The sequence below is a fragment of the Lissotriton helveticus genome, chromosome 8 (genome assembly GCF_964261635.1).
Source record: "Lissotriton helveticus chromosome 8, aLisHel1.1, whole genome shotgun sequence".
Taxonomy (NCBI): Eukaryota; Metazoa; Chordata; class Amphibia; order Caudata; family Salamandridae; genus Lissotriton; species Lissotriton helveticus.
In genome coordinates this window covers 1,596,712,083-1,596,737,039 of record NC_136069.1, presented here as the reverse complement: position 1 = coordinate 1,596,737,039, position 24,957 = coordinate 1,596,712,083, and the positions used below count along the sequence as shown (strand labels likewise).

Genomic DNA, 24,957 nt, shown 5'->3' with positions numbered 1-24,957 from the left:
CCTTCTGCTTGCACTCATTACTTCAAGATGCACAATCGCAACACATGAAGTCATCGTTCCCAAAAGTTTCATAACAGTTCAGACAGTAATGGGACAATGTTCTGAAAAAGAAGCAGCATTGGTTGGAATTCACTCTGCTCATTGGGGTATGCTTTTCCTGCATTTAAAATGGAGCCCAGGAAGGGTTAGATCGGATGCGGTTCGAGGTGCAACTTTTTTGCATGGATGGTGAAACCTAGCTCGTATGGTAGGGACACTAATTTTTGAGTGTGTGTTAGGTGCTGACGCTTGCTGCTGCTCTTGATCATCCAAACCTCAAAGTATGTAAAGACATGTAGGCGTTTACGCAGAAGAGCACTGCTCCTACTGCTAAGCACTTTGGAGCACTAGTGACTCTAAAGGTTAAACACCCTGAACTGACAGTGCTGTCCCGTTATGAATCAAATCCAACGATGGTACACAGATTGGATCGGGATGTGAAAGCATACGTCTTTCAGATTCAGCACTGGTAGAAGGTATCTTTGGCGAAGCAGCAGGATGATGTCCTGCATGATGGCCATGTGAAATTACTGAAAGAAGATGAACTTGCTCGATCACCAGCCTTCCTTCGGGATCATGATGAGCTTTGGAACAGGTCCTCTGACAGCTGTCAAAGATCCACCTTCTGTGTCCGACTTTGGAGTGGAAATGGGCTTACAGGCAAGTTTCAATGCCAGAAATGGAGCTTTTGCATTCATTTCGGGTCAGTAAGGTTTTTCGGAGCAACTGATTGGTTGGAGCATCGGTGTGGCTTTTCATGGCATCCAACTGCTTGTTCTCGGATGTCAACCCAAGCCACTTGAGCCAAACCGGATTGTTTATGTTGTTTACAGCCTGACGTAGGGTTCGAACCAGAAGTACAGTGAGAGCAAAGGGTATTTTGAAGCTAGAGAGAGACCATGTAGCACTGTTCAGGCATGTGAAGCCAGACTTGACTAGTCGGCGCATGCTGCACTGCAGGCTTGAGAACTCCACCTCCTCTTTGGCGTGGAAGCCCTATGAGTAGACTGCCTCCGGACTCTCTTGCACTTGGCCTACCCCAGGTAGGATTCCTCTTCTTCAGGATGATCATGTCTTTGACCCTAAAAAATGCCTGGTTTCTCAGACAATCTTCAACTTTGCACCTTGTGGTAGGCCCACCTTGTTTTCCTTTCCAGTCCCAGAGGGTTTTCTTGAACCTAACTCACAGACATGAGCATTGATGACTTCAAAACCCAAATTCCATACCAAATCACTTGAATTCACCCTGGACACCAACTTCACACTACGGAAACCCTTTTTTTCTTTTTAAAGCAAAGACACGGTCTGGTACCAGCTATCTCTCATAAGAAGGTGAAAACATTACTTACAGAAAGCAACTTCAGAACTGCTGTTCAAGCACTCATCCTCTTTCATCTGGATGGTGGTAATGCCCAACTCCAAGGTCTACCGCACTACATACTGGCAACCCTTACGGGCATCCTATTTGCCCCTAATGCAAGTCTTATCCAGGGCCTGAAGAAATAGGATCATATCACCCCCATTCAGATGGATCTCCATTGACTCAGCGTGGCGGCCTGCACCTTCTTCAAAATCAGCAGCGTAATTTACAAAGCAATAACGACCAGCATCATATCTTTAAAACAAGCTAACCTTTTCTGGTGGATCACTGCACACCCGCGGCCAGGATACTATCAAAATGAAATAAGACCGTCCTTTCTATCTATCCACCCAGGATCTGGTACAGCATCCCCATATCCATCAGGGCTTACCAATGCTCCTTCAATTTTGAGAAGAGTTGAAGACTCAAACCCAGCTTCCTCTCCTCTTTTTTTAAATGTATGTTTGTCTTGGACTATGTACAGCACTTGACCTTTGAGTAAGGGTAAAAGCCCAAGCAAAAAAATGACAGTCTGACAAAAACAAGTAAAAATACACACCATAAGGAGATAGGGACTCAAGAAAATTTGTATGATTAATTGAAAAATTTAATTATATTGATAAAAAATGGATATAAACATATTCATTCAATACACATAATTAAAACAAGTTAATAAAAAAATTGTGATGTTGTATGATTTTTAAAATCATATGCTGTTACTCTAAAGAGTATACATAGATCACGGGATTGTTGTCAACATAATGATAATGCCCAGAAATTGTGGAGGATGCTGATTCCTGTCGACGCGTTTCGACACACCCTTTCGTGTCTTCCTCAGGACAATATCAGCAAAATTCTAAGGTTTAAGCAAAAAAGAGTCACTACATCTCCTTTAGTGTGTCACAATAGATACCTTATTAATCAATACAGTGGCATGACCATCTGTCGTCAGACATAGAAAAGATATATATACACATAAATACACAACATGATGCATCGCTCATGGAATAGTCTAGGCACATATTTTCCTATATACATATATTTACAAAAGATTGTAACTAAAACATCCATATAAACAAATAGATACCAAGTTTTCACTATCTATATGGCTAGAAAAAAAGAGAGAAAAAGAGAGTAAGGAAAGAATAACAAGAAGAAAATAGAAAGGAAAAGCACAAACAAGACGGCCAATAAGAGAGAAGAAAAAGAAAAGTAGCGAAAGAGAAAAGAAAGAAAAAAGAGAAAAAGAGAAAGAAAAAGAGGATTTTTTTATACAATCTATGCCATTCTTTTTTGCCTTTTTATTTGTCGCTGTTTATTAATGACAAGGAGATGTCCTTTCAGATATGTATCCCAGTACGACCTTTCCTAGGGGCGTAAAAGTACTTTTTATAGAAAAGAGGAAATTATTGATTCATCAAAAAGGATGTCGGGAGGCCTATAATTTCGGACTGTTATCTAAAATTATGTATTAATTCCAAAATTTTCACTAAGGCTGTTTTATAATTCTGAGGGACAAACACCTTTATTATTTAGACAGCCTACACTTCTTACCTTGGGTAGAATTGGAAGTGCCTTAAGTAGAACTGGAAATGCTTTAAATCAAGAAGCCATGAATCAAAAGGCCATGAAGTTGTAGACTTTATTTTAAATGCGAAGAAAAATATAAGTAACATAAAATAAACTGTAATTAGATAAAAATTAAAAGTGGAATATTGCCTGAACTATCGTGTTTGTCCACAAAGAAAGTTATTAGATATTAAACGTGTACCTATCAAATGCGATGTTTGAAAGTACTCCAAGGTTCCTTAATTCCGTGAGTTCTGCGTAATCCTTAGTTATTTTTAAAAATAATTCTCATTCAGTAAATGCTGAAAAGACAGAAATAAGCCTCGTTGGGACCACCTCTGCAAAGATATGTTCTTACTGAGACATAATGAGTAAAGCATATATATTATGTCCAGATTTGACAAAAAATTACCTGCACTCATGTATACACATATCCAAGTTGCAGCGAGCGGTGAAAAGCCGGCTACAGGTCCCGAAAAACGGAGATAAAACCGGCACGGTCCTTTTCTTTTATCCTAATACGATAGATACATACATACGGCTATTGTTAGCAAACATCTGAACTTATGTCGATATTACAAATTATCGAAAGAAACCAGCGTTAGGGATACCTTTTTAGCAAAGCAGGGACAGCGAAAGAGGAAATCCTTCCTTTCCAGCCGTTAGAGTTCGCTAACGTTTTTCGATGCACGGGTGTTGTTTAGAAAGCCGTTATGGATAGCCTAACAAAAAAATTATATATATATAAAAATATTATAGGATAGAGAACGGCACCGATTACATAAAACGAATTGGGCTAATTTGAAAGATAACACCCAAAATAAACAGTTGCCCATTTATAACGTACCGTTTTGGTGCTTGATCGTGCCGCAGAGTAACGGGGACCTGATTCATACCCGGAGGATTCGGGTGATTGGAGCACGGGCGTTTTTATACTTTCGCCTTCCCTAGAGTGTTCACAGGTGTGTTACCTTTCTCTCTTAAAAGGCTCAATACCTTTTTCTCTCTTCATGAGGATGTAATAGACAGAGAAAAGATATTTACTTTTTCTTACGTGACTCGTTCTTTCTTTCTTTCGTGAAACGTTATGAACACATAGGCTCTTTATATTGGAAGAGCGCTGCAAGAGTTTTGTATATATAGAGAGGCGCTCCATTACATCAATATAAAAAAATATAAATAAAATTGAAAGCAATATTTTTGTAGGTTTCCGATACAGTCAGTGTCAAGGTTTATCCAGAAGCGAACAAAGATAATCTGTTCACCCATTTTAGGCGCTAAAGCTATTTTATAGCTGATCTACTCATTATCCCTAACATTAAAAACCACAAAAAAGCTAATTTCTCATTTCAACAGCTAGCCAAACCTAGACCTAGATCAAATTATTGCATTTTCCCACGGTAACTCATTATTCAACCCCCGTGGAAAGGTGTTTAGGGAGAAAATCCAGAATACTTCTCTCTTCTTTCTGATTTTCTCTCCCCCTTTATCGTTTGGGACCTGGATTTTTTTCCAAAATTCTCCATTTTATATCTGATGGAGAGTGTTTATATTCAGCAAAATGTTTTACAAGTGGAGCAGTATATTTCAAAGTTTTGATTGCTGACCTGTGTCCAGTCATTCTTGTTTTAATCGCACGTGGAGAGAAAATCAGAAAATCAGAAAGAAGAGAGAAGTATTGTGGATTTTCTCCCTAAACACCTTTCCACGGGGGTTGAATAATGAGTTACCGTGGGAAAATGCAATAATTTGATCTAGGTCTAGGTTTGGCTATCTGTAGAAATGAGAAATCAGCTTTTTTGTGGTTTTTAATGTTAGGGATAATGAGTAGATCAGCTATAAAATAGCTTTAGCGCCTAAAATGGGTGAACAGATTATCTTTGTTCGCTTCTGGATAAACTTTGACACTGACTGCATCGGAAAGCTACAAAAATATTGCTTTCAATTTTATTTATATGTTTTTTTTTTATATTGATATAATGGAGCGCCTCTATATATACAAAACTCTTGCAGCGCTCTTCCAATATAAAGAGCCTAGGTGTTCATAACGTTTCACGAAAGAAAGAACGAGTCACGTAAGAAAAAGTAAATATCTTTTCTCTGTCTATTACATCCTCATGAAGAGAGAAAAAGGTATTGAGCCCTTTAAGAGAAAAAGGTAACACACCTGTGAACACTCTAGGGAAGGCGAAAGTATAAAAACGCCCGTGCTCCAATCACCCGAATCCTCCGGGTATGAATCAGGTCCCAGTTACTCTGCGGCACGATCAAGCACCAAAACGGTACGTTATAAATGGGCAACTGTTTATTTTGGGTGTTATCTTTCAAATTAGCCCAAGTCGTTTTATGTAATCGGTGCCGTTCTCTATCCTATAATATTTTTATATATATATAATTTTTTTGTTAAGCTATCCATATCGGCTTTCTAAACAACACCCGCGCATCGAAAAACGTTAGCGAACTCTAACGGCTGGAAAGGAAGGATTTCCTCTTTCGCTGTCCCTGCTTTGCTAAAAAGGTATCCCTAACGCTGGTTTCTTTCGATAATTTGTAATATCGACATGAGTTCAGATGTTTGCGAACAATAGCCGTATGTATGTATCTATCGTATTAGGATAAAAGAAAAGGACCGTGCCGGTTTTATCTCCGTTTTTCAGGACCTGTAGCCGGCTTTTCACCGCTCGCTGCAACTTGAATATGTGTATACATGAGTGCAGGTAATTTTCTGTCAAATCTGGACATAATATATATGCTTTACTCATTATGTCTCAGTAAGAACATATCTTTGCAGAGGTGGTCCCAACGAGGCTTATTTCTGTCTTTTCAGCATTTACTGAATGAGAATTATTTTTAAAAATAACTAAGGATTACGCAGAACTCACGGAATTAAGGAACCTTGGAGTACTTTCAAACATCGCATTTGATAGGTACACGTTTAATATCTAATAACTTTCTTTGTGGACAAACACGATAGTTCAGGCAATATTCCACTTTTAATTTTTATCTAATTACAGTTTATTTTATGTTACTTATTTTTTTCTTAGCATTTAAAATAAAGTCTACAACTTCATGGCCTTTTGATTCATGGCTTCTTGATTTAAGGCATTTCCAGTTCTACTTAAGGCACTTCCAATTCTACCCAAGGTAAGAAGTGTAGGCTGTCTAAATAATAAAGGTGTTTGTCCCTCAGAATTATAAAACAACCTTAGTGAAAATTTAGGAATTAATACATAATTTTAGATAACAGTCCGAAATGATAGGCCTCCCCGACATCCTTTTTGATGAATCAATAATTTCCTCTTTTCTATAAAAAGTACTTTTATGCCCCTGGGAAAGGTCGTACTGGGATACATATCTGAAAGGACATCTCCTTGTCATTAATAAACAGCGACAAATAAAAAGGCAAAAAAGAATGGCATAGATTGTATAAAAAAATCCTCTTTTTCTTTCTCTTTTTCTCTTTTTTTCTTTCTTTTCTCTTTCGCTACTTTTCTTTTTCTTATCTCTCTTATTGGCAGTCTTGTTTGTGCTTTTCCTATCTATTTTCTTCTTGTTATTCTTTCCTTACTCTCTTTTGCTCTTTTTTTCTAGCCATATAGATAGTGAAAACTTGGTATCTATTTGTTTATATGGATGTTTTAGTTACAATCTTTTGTAAATATATGTATATAGGAAAATATGTGCCTAGACTATTCCATGAGCGATGCATCATGTTGTGTATTTATGTGTATATATATATCTTTTCTATGTCTGACGGCAGATGGTCATGCCACTGTATTGATTAATAAGGTATCTATTGTGACACACTAAAGGAGATGTAGGGACTCTTTTTTAGCTTAAACCTTAAAATTTTGCTGATATTGTCCTGAGGAAGACACGAAAGGGTGTGTCGAAACGCGTCGACAGGAATCAGCATCCTCCACAATTTCTGGGCATTATCATTATGTTGACAACAATCTCGTGATCTATGTATACTCTTTAGAGTAACAGCATATGATTTTAAAAATCATACAACATCACAATTTTTTAATTAACTTGTTTCAATTATGTGTATTGAATGAATGTTTATATCAATATTTTATCAATATAATTACATTTTTCAATTTATCATACAAATTTTCTTGAGTCCCTATCTCCTTATGGTGTGTATTTTTACTTGTTTTTGTAAGACTGTTTAATTTTTTTGCCTGGGCTTTTACCCTTACTCATGTTTACTTAACCCTGACCCAGGAAATGTATCCCTTTCAGGGGGTCCTTGTTACCTCACCAGAGTTTACCCACGGAATTCCGTGTGAGACTTGTATGTTTTCATATATATTCATCGCCAATAGAACAAATATAGGCTGTTTTTTCGCTTCATACTTTCTCATTAGGTATATATTGTGACTAGAAATTATCTTTCTTCTTGATCTTTCTGTCTCTAAATAATCTGTTTTTTGTTCTGTACCATTCCAGATATTAGTGTCATAGTACAGACCTTTCCGAAATTATAATAAATGGCCAATCTCCAGACGTTCGGGTTCTCGGATGAGGACTTTGCCACTCTTGTGGGAACAAGTGTGTCATTTGGAAATGACCCCACAGTAAACCCTCAGAACAACAGTGATATTAATAAATTACAAACTTTACAAAAGAAATTGATCCGAATAGAAGCACATGGTGAATTTATGCTTAACTACTTAAAAGCTGGCATAATCCCTTTGAGACTTAAGAGTCCGGAACATTCCAGGCTTGTTTGTAGATATAAAAACCTTTTTAATAAAATGGAGCATGATAGCGAGTCGGTGCTCCCGAGATCTTATGATCTTAATAATATCAACATCTAAAGACTTAGCGATAGAAATCAGAAAAGAAATAGAAGACCTTGAAGATAAAATTAGAAAAGCAACAACTTTAGAAGAAGCAGACAAGCAACTAGAGATAGTAAAGAAAGATATTTTGTCATTTACAGATTATTTAAGAACAAGGAAAAATGACAAATTTGTGAAGGACAAGAGGTTCTATACTTTGGAACGGACATCCCCATATATAGGAGATAACTTCTATAAGAATGATTATCACCAGGGTGATCCAGACTACAATCCCCAACAAAGGATTAATACTTTTTCAGACTCATCGGACCCAGAATCAGAAGGAGAAGGTAGTATGGGTTTTTCAGATGAGGGACCATACAACCCCCAAAGTGGCCAAGGCAATTTCCGCCAGCCTTTTTTAGGCCGAGGTGGGGGGAGACGGGGCAGACAAAGAGTCAGATTCCAGAACCAATCGAGAGGTTAATACCAGAATCAAGCGAGAGGACAATATCAGAACCATCAATACCCTCAGGAACCTCACCACTATCTGGAAACCCGGAACAAACAGTACTGGAGGCAAGGAATGTGATACCCATTTTTAATTTGTCGACACACAACCTGACAACTACTGATATATCTTTATTGTCAAAGTGACTCTCATATGTCCCCCACACTTATGTCAATGTTTTTGAATTATACCAAGATATCCATTCCTTTTTTAGGAAGATACGTTTGCGAAAATTCTTTTCAGAAAAGGATGAGATAGAAGAGGATAACAGGATACAGAACACAATATCCCTTCCGTCGACCTTTACCCCTAGTCTGGACCAGATAGGCCCAGAAACCGCAATCTTTGAGAAAGTGGTACTGAGTCGTCTGGAACAAGCTTTACGCTTCATTCCAAAACCAAGATACAATTTAACTAAAGATGAACACACTTCCCTCAATGAATTAAAAAACAATAAATCCGTCATTGTGAAAAGCAGTGACAAGGGAGGTGGAATTGTGCTCTTGGATTCGAAGAAATATGAAGATAACATGATAAATATGCTAAATGATCCAGTCTTCTACAAAAAGATTAGGCTTAATCCAACAGAAAGGATTGTTAAAACTATACACAAGATTACTACGAAAGCTCTGGATGCAGGTGTTATTAATGAAAAGGAATATGCATTCCTGAACACGTCAGAAAAGAAAATATCTTGCATGTACGGATTACCAAAAATCCATAAGAATGAACTAGATCCCTCTTATCGACCTATAGTATCAACAATAGGTACCCCCCTAGAGGCAGTGTCAAAATATCTGGATAAGGTGTTACGCCCCTTTATACCTTTTGTGCCATCCTATGTGAAGGATACAGGGGATATAATCACCAAAGTGGAAAATTTACCTTTCAATGAGAATAGAGATATCCTGGTTACATTAGACATCGAGTCTCTATATAGTAATATCCCTCAAATGGAGGCGATTGATGCAACAATGTGGTTTATCGATGTATACAACATACCATCAAATCCTTTCATTAAGGAATGTCTTACTTTGGTTTTCAAGGAAAATTGCTTTGAGTTCGGAGAGGAGATGTATTTGCAAACAAAAGGGGTCTCTATGGGGGCCTCTATGGCACCCTCAATAGCAAATATCTATATGACCTTGTTTGAGTCTAAATTCATCCATAATGAGATTGCCCCCTTTTATGAGTCTGTTTCCCATTGGTATCGATACATCGACGACATCTTTTTTGTATGGACCGATGGGGAACAGACTCTGAAAGAATTTTTGGAGTGGCTCAATCTAACTGATGAAAATCTCCGTTTTACTGCTCATACAAATTCATATCAAGTGGAATTTCTTGACATCTATATTAAGCAAAATGATGGACATTTGGAGGTTGATCTATATACAAAACCTTCAGCAAGAAATACTTTGCTACATTTTAAAAGCTACCATCCTCGATGTCAGAAAGATAGCATCCCATTCTCGCAATTCCTGAGGATCAGGAGGAATTGTACGAATCTCAAGGACTATAACTTTCAATCCATAAAAATGAGACAAAAATTTGTGGAGCGAGGGTACCCCCATCGCCTCATAAGAGAAGCTTATAAACGAGCACGCTTTTATGATCGTGACTCTCTCCTCAATACGTACAAACAAAAACAGGATCCTAAACTTGTTTGTATAACCAAACACTCAACCCTGAATGCTGCGGTCAGGCAAATAATCATGTCAAATTGGCACCTTTTGAATGTTAATCAAATTCAAAACAAAACAAAACAAACTGCCGAAACCTATGTTCGCACATCGCCGCAACAAAAACCTGAAAGACCTTATAGTAAGATCACGCTTTAGCAAGTCTAATAACAGATTACCTTATATACAGAAATCCATCGATGGAAGGGATGGAATGAAGGGTACATCACGTTGTGGCTCTTGCCAATCCTGTGACCAAATCATTTCTGGTGAGACTATGATTTTTAATAACTGTACCATACAAGCGAAAGAACTTTGGACCTGTAATACACGTAATGTGATTTACCTCATTGTATGCCCTTGTAATATGGGCTACGTAGGGGTGACCTCACGTGCGATTAAAACAAGAATGACTGAACACAGGTCAGCAATCAAAACTTTGAAATATACTGCTCCACTTGTAAAACATTTTGCTGAATATAAACACTCTCCATCAGATATAAAATGGAGAATTTTGGAAAAAATCCAGGTCCCAAACGATAAAGGGGGAGAGAAAATCAGAAAGAAGAGAGAAGTATTCTGGATTTTCTCCCTAAACACCTTTCCACGGGGGTTGAATAATGAGTTACAGTGGGAAAATGCAATAATTTGATCTAGGTCTAGGTTTGGCTATCTGGAGAAATGAGAAATCAGCTTTTTTGTGGTTTTTAATGTTAGGGATAATGAGTAGATCAGCTATAAAATAGCTTTAGCACCTAAAATGGGTGAACAGATTATCTTTGTTCGCTCCTGGATAAACCTTGACACTGACTGTATCGGAAAGCTACAAAAATATTGCTTTCAATTTTATTTATATTTTTTTATATTGATATAATGGAGCGCCTCTCTATATATACAAAACTCTTGCAGCGCTCTTCCAATATAAAGAGCCTATGTGTTCATAACGTTTCACGAAAGAAAGAAAGAACGAGTCACGTAAGAAAAAGTAAATATCTTTTCTCTGTCTATTACATCCTCATGAAGAGAGAAAAAGGTATTGAGCCCTTTAAGAGAGAAAGGTAACACACCTGTGAACACTCTAGGGAAGGCTAAAGTATAAAAACGCCCGTGCTCCAATCACCCGAATCCTCCGGGTATGAATCAGGTCCCCGTTACTCTGCGGCACGATCAAGCACCAAAACGGTACGTTATAAATGGGCAACTGTTTATTTTGGGTGTTATCTTTCAAATTAGCCCAAGTCGTTTTATGTAATCGGTGCCGTTCTCTATCCTATAATATTTTTATATATATATAATTTTTTTGTTAGGCTATCCATAACGGCTTTCTAAACAACACCCGCGCATCGAAAAACGTTAGCGAACTCTAACGGCTGGAAAGGAAGGATTTCCTCTTTCGCTGTCCCTGCTTTGCTAAAAAGGTATCCCTAACGCTGGTTTCTTTCGATAATTTGTAATATCGACATGAGTTAAGATGTTTGCTAACAATAGCCGTATGTATGTATCTATCGTATTAGGATAAAAGAAAAGGACCGTGCCGGTTTTATCTCCGTTTTTCGGGACCTGTAGCCGGCTTTTCACCGCTCGCTGCAACTTGAATATGTGTATACATGAGTGCAGGTAATTTTCTGTCAAATCTGGACATAATATATATGCTTTACTCATTATGTCTCAGTAAGAACATATCTTTGCAGAGGTGGTCCCAACGAGGCTTATTTCTGTCTTTTCAGCATTTACTGAATGAGAATTATTTTTAAAAATAACTAAGGATTACGCAGAACTCACGGAATTAAGGAACCTTGGAGTACTTTCAAACATCGCATTTGATAGGTACACGTTTAATATCTAGTAACTTTCTTTGTGGACAAACACGATAGTTCAGGCAATATTCCACTTTTAATTTTTATCTAATTACAGTTTATTTTATGTTACTTATTTTTTTCTTAGCATTTAAAATAAAGTCTACAACTTCATGGCCTTTTGATTCATGGCTTCTTGATTTAAGGCATTTCCAGTTCTACTTAAGGCACTTCCAATTCTACCCAAGGTAAGAAGTGTAGGCTGTCTAAATAATAAAGGTGTTTGTCCCGCAGAATTATAAAACAACCTTAGTGAAAATTTAGGAATTAATACATAATTTTAGATAACAGTCCGAAATGATAGGCCTCCCCGACATCCTTTTTGATAAATCAATAATTTCCTCTTTTCTATAAAAAGTACTTTTACGCCCCTGGGAAAGGTCGTACTGGGATACATATCTGAAAGGACATCTCCTTGTCATTAATAAACAGCGACAAATAAAAAGGCAAAAAAGAATGGCATAGATTGTTTAAAAAAATCCTCTTTTTCTTTCTCTTTTTCTCTTTTTTTCTTTCTTTTCTCTTTCGCTACTTTTCTTTTTCTTATCTCTCTTATTGGCCGTCTTGTTTGTGCTTTTCCTTTCTATTTTCTTCTTGTTATTCTTTCCTTACTCTCTTTTTCTCTCTTTTTTTCTAGCCATATAGATAGTGAAAACTTGGTATCTATTTGTTTATATGGATGTTTTAGTTACAATCTTTTGTAAATATATGTATATAGGAAAATATGTGCCTAGACTATTCCATGAGCGATGCATCATGTTGTGTATTTATGTGTATATATATATCTTTTCTAGGTCTGACGACAGATGGTCATGCCACTGTATTGATTAATAAGGTATCTATTGTGACACACTAAAGGAGATGTAGTGACTCTTTTTTGCTTAAACCTTAGACTTTTGCTGATATTGTCCTGAGGAAGACACGAAAGGGTGTGTCGAAACGCGTCGACAGGAATCAGCATCCTCCACAATTTCTGGGCATTATCATTATGTTGACAACAATCCTGTGATCTATGTATACTCTTTAGAGTAACAGCATATGATTTTAAAAATCATACAATATCACAATTTTTTAATTAACTTGTTTTAATTATGTGTATTGAATGAATATGTTTATATCAATTTTTTATCAATATAATTAAATTTTTCAATTTATCATACAAATTTTCTTGAGTCCCTATCTCCTTATGGTGTGTATTTTTACTTGTTTTTGTCAGACTGTGTAATTTAATTGCCTGGGCTTTTACCCTTACTCATGTTTACTTAACCCTGACCCAGGAAATGTATCCCTTTCAGGGGGTCCTTGTTACCTCACCTCCGCACTTGACCTTTTGCATGGTTCACAACATAAAAATACATACCACTTACTTAGTTAAGTATGTCCAGGCATAAGTGGAATTGAAATGCCATTTGTAGGTACTGAAGTGATTCTGGAAGATTTTTGGTGTGCTTTTGTAAAGTTTATACCATTGATGGTATTGTTGATGTAGTCATCTATGTCAGGACAGTTGTGGATGGAACTGCTCTGGAGATTGTTGTAGATCATGGGTACTCACAAACATTTGCCCAGGGGCCGTAAAGTACGGTCTGTGGTGTGACCAAGGGCTGCACTGATGACAGCAGTGTGGCGGTAGGGGGAAGAGGTGGGTCAGGGATTGTGCAAGGCGGTGTCAAAGATTTTGCAGGGAGGAAAAAGATCAATTTGGGATCTATCTTCTCCAACAACTAGAAACTAAGGGCCATCACATGGCTCTACCGTCCTGTACGAGACCTAAATCCAATATGTAAACACAAACATGCTGTAAACTAGGAGAGGGATCCAGGGCCTGGGATCTTCTATGACACATGGAATAAAATTGAGGTAGGGCAGCTAAGTCAAGCATTGGCATGCAATATAAAGAGAACACATATATTATATATATGCAGTTATGACTGCATGGTATTTATGCCCTACCAGATTGATTGCTATGTCAGGTATGATGGACACATGTTGGAAGGGTTGTGGTGAGAGAGGGACCCCCTTTGCATTTATGGTCAGGTATTCATATACAAACTTGCTAGTGAGCGATACAAACACAGATCTTAAGGTTAACACTATTGCTTCACACATTTTTTGAGAGCCTGGGGGAGAATAGTGTATATTCTTTAACACAGAGGTGTGGAATTCCTGTAGCCCGAAGCCCAGGACATATAGTTTGGAGTCCCATGACCAGTTTTCATGTTCACTTTGTCCTTGGGACAAGCCGGCCCAAACCCTTGCCAGACAAACCCTTTGATTGCTAGTTATAGTACCTCACTGTAGATCAAGAAAGGGTACGGTCTGAGGTTAAGGTAATATTTGTGCCCATATGTTAATACTGTTCAAACTTTTACTTATGTTTCAGTAATGCAAAAATTTTATTAGGGTCAGCGCTCAAGGAAATGTTATAACTTCGGACTGTACTGCTGACTGTGGTTCCAGTATAAAAATGTTTAACGATATGAGGCTACGCATACTGCTCCAAGAATGCTCTGTGATTAGATGAATACATTTGTAGAAGCTTGATAGCAAGACTGTAGATTGTTTGGTTCAAAATAAATGGTTCAGAAAAAAATGAAACCAGGAAAAAAAACGTTCTGCTAAACAATGACATTTTAGGTACTATTTCTTTGAAGCATCATTTTGTAAAATGTGTTGTAAAATGTGTTGATCCGTGCTAGTATTTCCCAAGATATTTATAATAGAAACATTTGTAACCATTTTCAACACGATTATGAGAATTATGAAAATAAATACGCATTGGTAAAGCCAATAGGTCCAGCATTGGTGGTCAGCCTGTTGGTTGTGTCGAGGTGTGTCTTGTTTTGACATTCTTGTTCTAAAACACTATTGTGGGATCTTATAACCAAAATTGACAAAAAGCAAAAATATATATTTTTTTTAACTCAAAAAGCACACATTGCCTCAGTACTCCCTGGCACTGAACAATACCACTTTGTGTGCTGTAATTTTCCTTGTGAAAGAGCAGAGTGTAGTCACTCACAGTTAAGCCACCTGATCAACAGAGATACAATTTTTATATAAAAAAAGGCCTTGGTTAACACCAGACCGAAATGGTCCAATTCTTAAAGAAAGTCAGAAACGTACTCCCATAGTATATGTCCTTGCATTAGTGGAGATTTACGTCTTTAATGAATTCACAACAATTTACAGAAGCAGGCCAGCAAATCGTACTCCTAGAAAATGTGTGAGCTGTATTTTACCAAGAGCATTTTTCCAAGTGTAGATTTACTGAAGTGAAATAGTTTGAGCGTTTACAAGTTCAAGCCACTTTTTCCCCCAACTGTGGAAGACATTTTACTTCCGCCCTTGTCAGAAATTAATTTCCAACCTTAGTATGGGAAAGATTAAAGAAGAGCTGGTAAAAAAAAACCTAAAACATGTATACAGATTCAAAAGGGATTCCAACCCTGGAAGTATTGCTTACTGCTACATACCCAGTATGTAGATATGCAGAAAGGTTGCAAAACAAGGGAACTGCTAATATGTAAACCCTGCTATACTATACTATGAGCCCTGCATTAATCAGAGGCAATTGTCAGAGTCCTTACATAATGCAATAGTTACCATCATTTGTCGCCGCACTACCTGGCACCAAAGGGACACGTGGATTTTCTTTCATAGGACAAGCAGATTTATGAAGCAACCTGTCCCATGACCAAGTAGATGTTTTATTAAAGTCCACATCCTTGAACCACACCAATGGGTAATCTGATCACTCCTTTTCTACTGGTTGCCAGACTGGTGACTGCCCAAATGTGAACGCTTCACACTACATCTCAAATTTCTCCTGGTGCGGACGCATCAGAAACCTTTTCTAAAGGTTGGCACCTGAAAGCCTATTAGCGAATAGTTACTTAGGCTGTGATTGGATGTTCCAGATAACATTGTCCTGCTAGATTAGAGCGACTTCTCAAATATACTGAAAACTAAAAAAGAAATCAACTCAAACAGCATGTCCCTGAGTGACCGCAAAAGGAATTTCAGAATGCAGATGTTGAATATCAGCTGAGAGGGAATGGTGTCAGAACTTGCATATCCGCTTACTGGCCCACTACCTGGTCCTTACAGGGTGTTAAGCCCCAACGCCATACAGCTGTCGGTCACCAATATGTTACTCATTCCTTAACTGCACATGCTGTGAGTGATGAACGTTTGTACTAGACCTTCCTGCTGAATCTCTTGTGGGGAATCAATGCACTTGCTGCCTTCTGTGAGGGAGAGAGACTTGTTTCCTACTGCTGGCGCGTATCAGTTCAGTGAGGCAGCAATGCTTGCACTGCCTCTGCCTAATTTTCAAATGTCTTGAGCAAAGCTCCACTATTCAGCACTCATAAGACCAGTCTTCTGAAGGACAGATGCTTACACTGTTTCTGCCCAAGGTGTACCTGTTCTATGAAGGGGTGTTCCCACTGCTGTCGCCCAATCTTATATTGGATGCACTTACATAACAACCAATGAACCAGTGAGTGTTTCGCAATATCAGGTATCGGGAGTGAGATACCTAGACTTATAATCCGGAGTATAACGATGTACTTTGTAGGGCCAATATATGAGCGCAACAGCATGGTCGACAGAAAAGAGAAGCAGGGACTGTTGCTCAACCCTCCTGTTTTCAATCTTGTGGCAGTGAGACATCAGTAAAAAGAATAATTAGCTCAGTTGCATGCAATTTCAATTCGGATTTGAAAGTTTGGCAAAGGGAGAACATATATGTCAACATAAGGGGCATAGTCTCCAAGGATTCCTTAGATTGGACTGAGGTGAAGTAATCCTGGGAGATCGTGCTACAAGTGAACAAATACTCTGATGCTTCCCAGAGCAAGTTCTGAAACCCTAGGTAGGTGAGGGTTCATTATCCTGTGCGAGTACATGAATGTATGGTAATTCCATGAAGGGTTTGGTTGTTTCATCCAAGAGCGTTGTGCTTCTTGTACCCTTGTCTATTTGGGAAGAGGACACAACAGTCCTTTAACTTGTTGATCTCTTTAGAGAGCTACCTGTGTTGTACCTGTTCTGTATGTGAGAGAGAATCAAGTTATGTTCCTACTGCTAGTGCCACCTAGTCTTTACTTATTTGTGTTGGAGGAAGTTGCACTGCTCCTGCCCGTATTGCACTGTACTGCTTCCTAACTCAAATCACAAGTCAAAATGTCAAACAAAGATTAGTTTGCCACACAATTTGCATTTTTGTGCAGCAAAAATTCCCAATCGATGTTGGAATATCCTTGGGGCAGTTGTTTAAAGAATGTTAAACCAACAGGGCCAACTATGCTGCCACAGCTGAAAGATTTATGCACAAATCCAGGAGAGTCCCAGAAAAACACCACAAGGTTTGGGTGGAATAGGTAACTAGCTGAGACTATCATGAAGGCACCAACTCCCGAAAAGCACTCGGTTGTTGACTTTCCTAACCGGATGAAGTGAGATTGGGGCCCACTGCAGCACTGTTACCTTGATTGTGGTTGTTCTCATGTCTATAATATAATATAAAACTAATACACAGTTATAAAAAATAAAAAGGCCAAACATACATTGGATTGCTCATGCATATGACTAAAGGATCTTCTAAAACATTCTCATCTGCTCTATACTACGAATAGAAGACCCAGCCTCCTAAAAGCAAGGGCCCCATGTCTAAATGACAACAAGTAAGTATAACTTTGCAGATACGCTTTTACCATCAAGTTTTCATTTGCGAAGAAAAAAAACAGATAGGACTGTCGAAATGTAAATATCGTAAGTGGAAAATGTTTTTCACTAGATAGTGACTGAATGAGAGTGGATACAGTTCACACAAGTGAGAGGAAGAAAATTAGAAGGCAATAGCATCACCGATCTCACAGTCCAAGCGTCCCTGAGGGTTCACATGTTCAAGAAACCTTTAATATTAATGAAGCAAATGTTACTGCTTACTCATGAAAACTTAAATCACAAGACAAACTATGTCAAACAAAGTTTATCAAGAAAATAAGCATGCAAAAAACTCAATAGTTTGACACACAATTTGCATTTTTGTGCTGCAAAATGTCGCACCACAGTCCAAAATATAAAAATGAGAAAGGCATTCATAACCTATATTCACTATTGCCTTGGCCAGTCTTGATTTTTGAAAGCTCTGGCTTCTGATAACATCACAAACATTTACTTACATTTGAGTGGGGAAAAATGTCAAGAAAAAGCTGCCGAATGAAATGGAATAAATGGAAAGATTGAACAACAGCAGGAGATCTAAAAGTTGAGGAAAAGAATGGACGAAATAGGATGTTGTAAAAGCCAACAGTAATAATGGAAGGGTAAAATTAAGATAACATGAATAGAAATTTGGAGCAAGGATAGCAGAGCAACATTATTAAGGCTCTAGTAAAAAGCACATAGTATGCGGCATTAGCCTTACTCCCCTTTAGTATTCGATTAAAAGTTTTTAGCTCCCTCTATACTGCTAAATTATATTTTACGGTTATGACAATACTCGACAGCTAGATCACAAGGAACAAAAGAAATGGTAGCAATTGCTTTTCTTTTAATTTCTACACCCTTGTTAGAAGAAGCTTGCGAAAATGGAGGGATTAAAGGAAGCATGGAGAGTAAATAAAGTTGCTTCACAAAGAATGTAGTGCTCAATTGTGCATTTCAGACAGATCATTTTAACCAGGAGAAAATCCATTTATGTGATGAAAATCATAAAGTCAATAGAATTTTTGCATGCAAAATTAATTTCTCCGGGGAAGAGTGGCTGGGCTTCAGAAAGGACACCTCAGATGTGGCCATGACATCAACTGTGCTCAAACAACTTGAACTATGGCAAAGAACCCAAACAACTCCGCTATAAACAAATAAAAGTTCTCTCCACAATTGGAATATATATATATTTCTTCTGTGTCAGTACTAAGAGATAGCACACACATTAGTACCAAACAAGATGGGCCCCTGTCCTCTTGTTCCATAGGCCACTGCACGTGCTCCTCAAAGAGGTCCCGCCAACTTCCTATGCCGAGAAACTCACCTCCGCATATGGGGCAGCTGCCGCATTCTATTTGATCTTCATCTTCTTCCTCCTCTTCTTCCTCCTCCTCCTCCTCCTCCCTAGGCATGTGTATCACTGCCGGCCTCCTATTGCTGGGAATAGCGCCCCATCCTCTATGTCTTGCTCTTCCCCATACCCTTGGCCGAGACCAGGGAGAGGCAGACAAATAGGACCTGTGGGTTCAAGTTTAGGGAGAAACGTTTACGGATGTGCAAACTGCAGTGACCACTTGACATTCAAAATTAAAGGCCACAGATCAAGTGCGTCCCATCGGAGGCGACAACAACAAGGCACTGGTTCCCGCAGTCTGTTTTATTGTCCTGATAATGGTCTTTGGTGGGGGAGAGGACGAAGGAGAAGAAAGGATTGCACTATTTCAGACAGACCGGACTGTCATTGCCTCCAACTCTAATGGATGGGTCAGGAGCTTGACAGAAATCACCAATACCAGAAATCAGTACAAAGAGAAGAGTGTAAAGAACACTTGGTCTCCGTTACGGAAGTCACAAACCAAATATAAAGCTGTAGTTTATTGGTAGGTTGACTGGCTGATGGAAGTAGGAGTACATAATTAAGGAGGCAGTGTAATCTAAAAAGGAATTAACTTATTGTGACAACTCACACCACCTTCCCCCCTGGGATAGGGCATAGAGAGAAAGGAGGTGGTTTTGGCTGAAAGACAATAAATAGAACAGTAAATTGACAGTAAACACTTGGGATTATTAAAAACTGTAGGACTGCAACTCAGTTTTTGAGGAATGGCAAACATAGAATCCTGAAAGCAGGAGGAAGGGGTGGAACGCAGGAGCTTCAGTAGTACATGCTCTAACTTGACTCAACCCGGCAGAAGTTGACCCAACCGGGCAGGAGTTACACTTGAACGTTGTTCAGAAGAGCAACAGATCTGGCATACTGAGCAGGCAGTTGGGACAAATGCCAATAAAGTCAAGAGACTGCCGCATGAAACCTCATGAGCAGTTACGAATAATGGCACATGGTTCTCTTCTGCACGTGTGGGGATGAGGATCAAAAAGCCAAGTGCTGTTAATGTGGTATCAGATCAAGTAAGTATTAGTCCAGATAAAATGCACTATTCAATGCACACAAGTTCTATGTGAAGTGGATGACAGCCCCACAGGGACAAAAAGGCATGCGCGTTAAGTGCTCGTTAGAAGGTACAGCCCTCCAGGGAGCATATCGCAGTCACATGAGCAGATGAAAAACAATCTGTTTCATCAGGTTACCTTCCTATAGCACCAAGACGTCCAGGTATCTTCTTCCGTCGCAGTATTAACCGGCCTCTCCTCGCTGGGGGATTTACTGATGCATCCGGTTCGGAGCCTGCAAGGCAAAGGAAGAGCAACAAAAACGATGATGGGCTAAGCGCACATGTAGATAATGGCAGTGGGAAGACGTTTGGGAGGGAAAGGTTGAACAATTCACTTCTGTTTTTAACTTGTAACGTTCTGTACACAGCCTTTCATTATTTGTGCAATTCATCGTACATTTTAAACATTAGTTGACCAACTGCATTCCATTTCATCTCACTTCTTCTACTGAATCTTTTCACGGTTTGGTTCATTTATTTATTTATTTATTTATTAGAAAGTTTTGTATAGCGCGAACAAGACCCGTGGGTATCAGAGCGCTTAACATATAGGCGTATGCGACATACATTATATATCACTCAGTTATATGGGCCTCAGGACGAATTACATATGAGGCGTGGACGAAGACATATATATCAAAACAGTTCAACAGACAACAAATATGAGGTAGAAGATAGGAGGTAGGTAATAACTATAGAACAGTGTTGGGTATATTTCGCTCACGTGAAGGTGTGTAAGCGACTATGAGGTAGATGATAGGAGGTAGATGATAAATAAGGTCGTGGGTGGATATATATATATCATGAGTAGAGTGCGTAAACGGGTATGATATTTAGTTCATTGTCATTTCGAGACTGATCAGATCTAGGTAGTGTATTTTTTCATCAGATAGCTCTTTAACTCTCGCTTGAATGCTTCTATATTATGGATCTTCCTGATGATAGGAGGAATAGAGTTCCATATTCTGGGGGCAGCTCCTGAGAACGCTCTGTCATAGGTTTTTTCTTGTGGAAAAAGGCTGGCCGTAGTAGAAATTCTTCAGTACTCCTCGCTGGCCGATTCCCCCCCGACAGCTGTAGTTTCTTCGCTAGGTATCCCGGAGTGTTGTGGTGTAGTGCTTTATGAGTGATACAAGCTATCTTCATTTGGATTCTGGCTTCATAGGGCAGCCAGCTTAAAGCTTTCAGGTGTGGCGATATGTGGTCGTATTTCCTGGATCCGGTGATAATTCTTGCTGCAGCGTTTAGGCAAGCTTTCAGTGGTGCTGTGGACATTTTTGGTAAGCCCGCTAAGGTGGAGCAGCCATATTCAATCCTAGAGATAACTAAGGATTGGATAGCCAATTTGAGATCAGCCTCTGAGATGAAAGGTTTCAGTTTTTTTAAGTAGTTCAGGTGGAATCGAGCATTCTTGGCCATTGCGTTGATATGGGCTTTCATGTCTAAGTTCTCATCCAGAGTGATTCCTAGAGATTTCGCTGACTTGATTAGTGTTGGGGTGCAGTTTAGCGCAGTCATCACTTTCGTCCATTCCTTTATTTCCGTACGGCTCCTTGCTGGTGAGATTAGTAGGAACTCCGTTTTGTTGGCGTTAAGCTTCAGTTGGTTGGTAGTTAACCATTGCATAGCCATTTTTAAAGCCTTGTTTCCTCGTTCCAAGTCTTGTAGGGACGAGATCTTTAGATATATTTGCGTGTCATCTGCATACATGTGATACGATATCCCTGCTTTTTGGAAAATTTCTGTAAGCGGCTCAACATAAAGGTTGAACAGATCTGGGGATAACGTAGACCCTTGAGGGACTCCGATTGAGATAGGACAGGGAGATGAAATTGACTGGTTGACCAGGAATCGTTGTGATCTGTTCTGTAGAAAAGAGATGAACCACTTCAGCACCATTCCTGATAGACCCATCCTATCCCGTAACCTGGACAATAATGCTTCATGATTTACGGTGTCGAAGGCCGACGACAGATCGAGGAGAATCAATAGGCACGCTTTGTTTTGGTCGAGTGCCTGTATCGCATCGTCAACAATATGGAGGATCGCAGTTTCAGTGCTGTGGCCTGTTCTGAATCCTGATTGGCATTCATCAAGCAGTGAGAACTTGGTGATGTGTCGGCTTAGTTGGTTCTGTACGCATTTTTCAATTAGTTTGGCCAATAGTGGGATGTTGGTCACTGGGCGATAATTGTTTGGGTCTGATCTGTCTGCTGTAGGTTTTTTGATTAGGGGGGCAACTTGACCTGTTTTTAGGCAGTCAGGGAGGATCCCTTGTGACAGTGAAGCATTTATAATTTCGGTCCATATCGGAATCAGAACGTGATTGATTTCTTTAACACATTTTGCGGGAAGGGGATCTTGATAGTGGTTGTTTGGTTTCATTTTAGAAAGCGTTTTGGCGATACTGAACTGGTCATACAATTCGAACGTGTCCCAACTTGCCTCATTTTTTGTTATGTTACTCTCCGTTGTCCCGGCGAAATCCAACGCAAGCATTGGTTCAGTGGGATTGTTTGCCACAGCGTCTTTGAGCTCAACTTCAAGCGATTTCGCCTTCTCAGTGAAAAATGTAGCAAATTCTCCGCAATTTAGGGGTGTTTTTGAGTCCTCATGGGCAGATTTGGCTAATTTGTTTGATTGTTGCTTTAGGATTTCAAAGAGTTTTCGTGGTCTGTTTTTAGCACTCTCCAGTTCTGACCGTATGAATTCCTGTTTTGATTTGATGATCATTTTATTATAATGGCCTCTGATTTCTCTGAGTGCTTTCAGCTCTGGGGATGATGGGTGTTGTCTCCATTTTCTTTCGGCCATTCTCAATTTACGTCTTTCTTCATTTAGTGATTCATTAAACCATGGATTTTTAGTCTTTTCCGAGAAGTTTTTCAGTTTTAATGGCATGGTGTTATTTACGATAGTTTCGACCGTTGTTAAATAGTGTTCGGTCAATTCGTTTACGTTCTGCAAGTTGTAATGAGTTTTTAGGTCTCTTTCACAGCTTTCCACTAAAAGCTCTACGTTTGCATCTCTTGTGTCTCTTGCCCATTTTTTGGTCCTGAGGGGTTGTCTTGTTGTGCCTTTTTCCATTATAGGTAACGTGAATATAATGGTCAGATGATCCGACCAATCACAAGGTGTTGACCTATGCTGCAAGAGCCTGAATATTTGCAGTTTTATTAATCAAGAGAAACCTATAGAACAGACATGCTGGGACCTACCCAAAGCTTCCTGGCTCGTGCCAGCTGCACCTTGCTCTTCCAAAGGAGTGTCACTTTTCCGTTTCGCGCCGGAAGTAGACTTGGGAGATTCTGGACTTGCGTTTGGCCCCGCTGGGAAGGAACGCCTGCCAGAGCGCGCTGCTGAGATCACCATGCGTGCACCGCGGCTCAGACATGGCTGGTTTCCTGGCCGTGGGGACAAACTGGAGTCCATCTGCATAAGACGGCTCTTCAGATCCTCTTCCTGTGTGCCATTCCTGAAAGAGGAGCAGAAAAAAACATTGTCTGGAAATTCCCATGGTAGTAATTATTTAATGGAGCAAATTACATTTAGTTGACGAGCAACATCTACAAGCATGTGGCAAAATTGTAGGGCAATAATATCAACTTAAAGGTTTCAATGTTCCTCTGGTTTAATTTTAAAAAGGGATCAATTTCCAGTTCCCACTTACTGTAAATTTTCTGTGAAGGCCTTGCGCACTGCTGGGCTGGAAGGCCACAAACTGGCTGCATTTCCCACGGATACCGCTTGTTCCTGTTCAAGGTAGAAAAGGAAACATGAGACATGAAACTTAGCTGCGTGCAAAGTCTTGCAGCCAAATAGGGCACAAACAGGCTACAATACATCAAAACCCAGCCAGGTAAGATGCCAGAGTATTGCAAGCAAGGCACACTGATATGAAACAATTACATAGAAAGGGCAGGTATAAGATAAAACCATTCTAGAAGGTGTCCCAAGTGATTCAATTTTCACCCCAAATGTGGCAGTTTGTCTTGCTGTACCATTCCACATCAAAGAGTTGAAATGCCAATATCTAGCCCAATCGCACATGCCCAAGGTACGCTGAACACATAAAGCCTGTGTACAAGGCCCACAAAAGCCACAGACACTAAACAAAGGCAAAGTCTCCTGCTCATCCATGAAAGGTGGTCTAGCCAGAGGAGGATTGAAGATCTTAGACGTGACAGGGCATGTGCCTCTGCTAAAGCTCCCCTAAAAAGTGTGCACCCTGTGCTTTCATGAGCAGTAAACAGCACCAAGGAAAACTCAACACTTGTGATATGCCCACTATATTGATATTTGTTGCCATTGCAGCTCAATTCTGCCTTGCAGAGAAAAGAATCAAAATGCTTTTCTACTCTACATATCAGTATGCCTAAGTAGCACATGGGATGCTTGGATAAAGGCCTTTTGTCAAGTAGTGCACAAGGGTGACCTATGTATGCATCGCAAGCGAAAACAAGTTTGGCAAAGCCGGAGTCACTAACAAAGATCAGAACCTCAAATTAGCCCCTTTCCATTAAAAGGACTATGGCAGTAACACCCAAGCAACTAAATCTCTTGATTGCAGATGATATGTACAAGGAACCAGTGCCCTCTCCCAAATGTATGCAGGATCGCCGCTCCTTGCCCTTTATAACATTCTCATTTGCCTTTTTCCTATGTGGGGAGAACCCAAAAGCCCTTATTCTGCAGCATTCTTAACACAACACTGTTTTCAGCCCTTCATGTATCCCAAGCCTCTGCCACCAATTTTTTTAGTAACTTTCCTTCACCCATAAGATCCCTCTTCCTGAGCTAATCAGACGAAGTAATCTATTCAAAGTGTTGAACGTTCCTTCTGGATTCTAAGTTGTTTCTTTATTTATTTCAATCAGGTGTTCCGCTCATTCATGAGGGCAAACCACTAATATCCAGATATAAGCCGCCTCCCTCAAGATTTCTAGGCTATTAACATTTTACTTGATCGGCATGTT

General features: G+C 39.3%; 1 protein-coding gene across 1 annotated transcript in view; it reads right to left on the bottom strand.

Annotated features, from left to right (window-relative positions):
* XNDC1N (XRCC1 N-terminal domain containing 1, N-terminal like) overlaps positions 1-24,957 on the bottom strand; it is a 369,152-nt gene that overhangs the window by 300,555 nt on the left and 43,640 nt on the right. Inside the window, exons 6-9 of the mRNA XM_078659006.1 lie at positions 23,652-23,734; positions 23,200-23,456; positions 20,118-20,214; positions 18,853-19,046 (exon numbers count right to left, since the gene is read on the bottom strand). Coding sequence (XP_078515132.1) covers positions 18,853-19,046; positions 20,118-20,214; positions 23,200-23,456; positions 23,652-23,734 — 631 coding nt within the window. The remainder of the gene's footprint in view (positions 1-18,852; positions 19,047-20,117; positions 20,215-23,199; positions 23,457-23,651; positions 23,735-24,957) is intronic.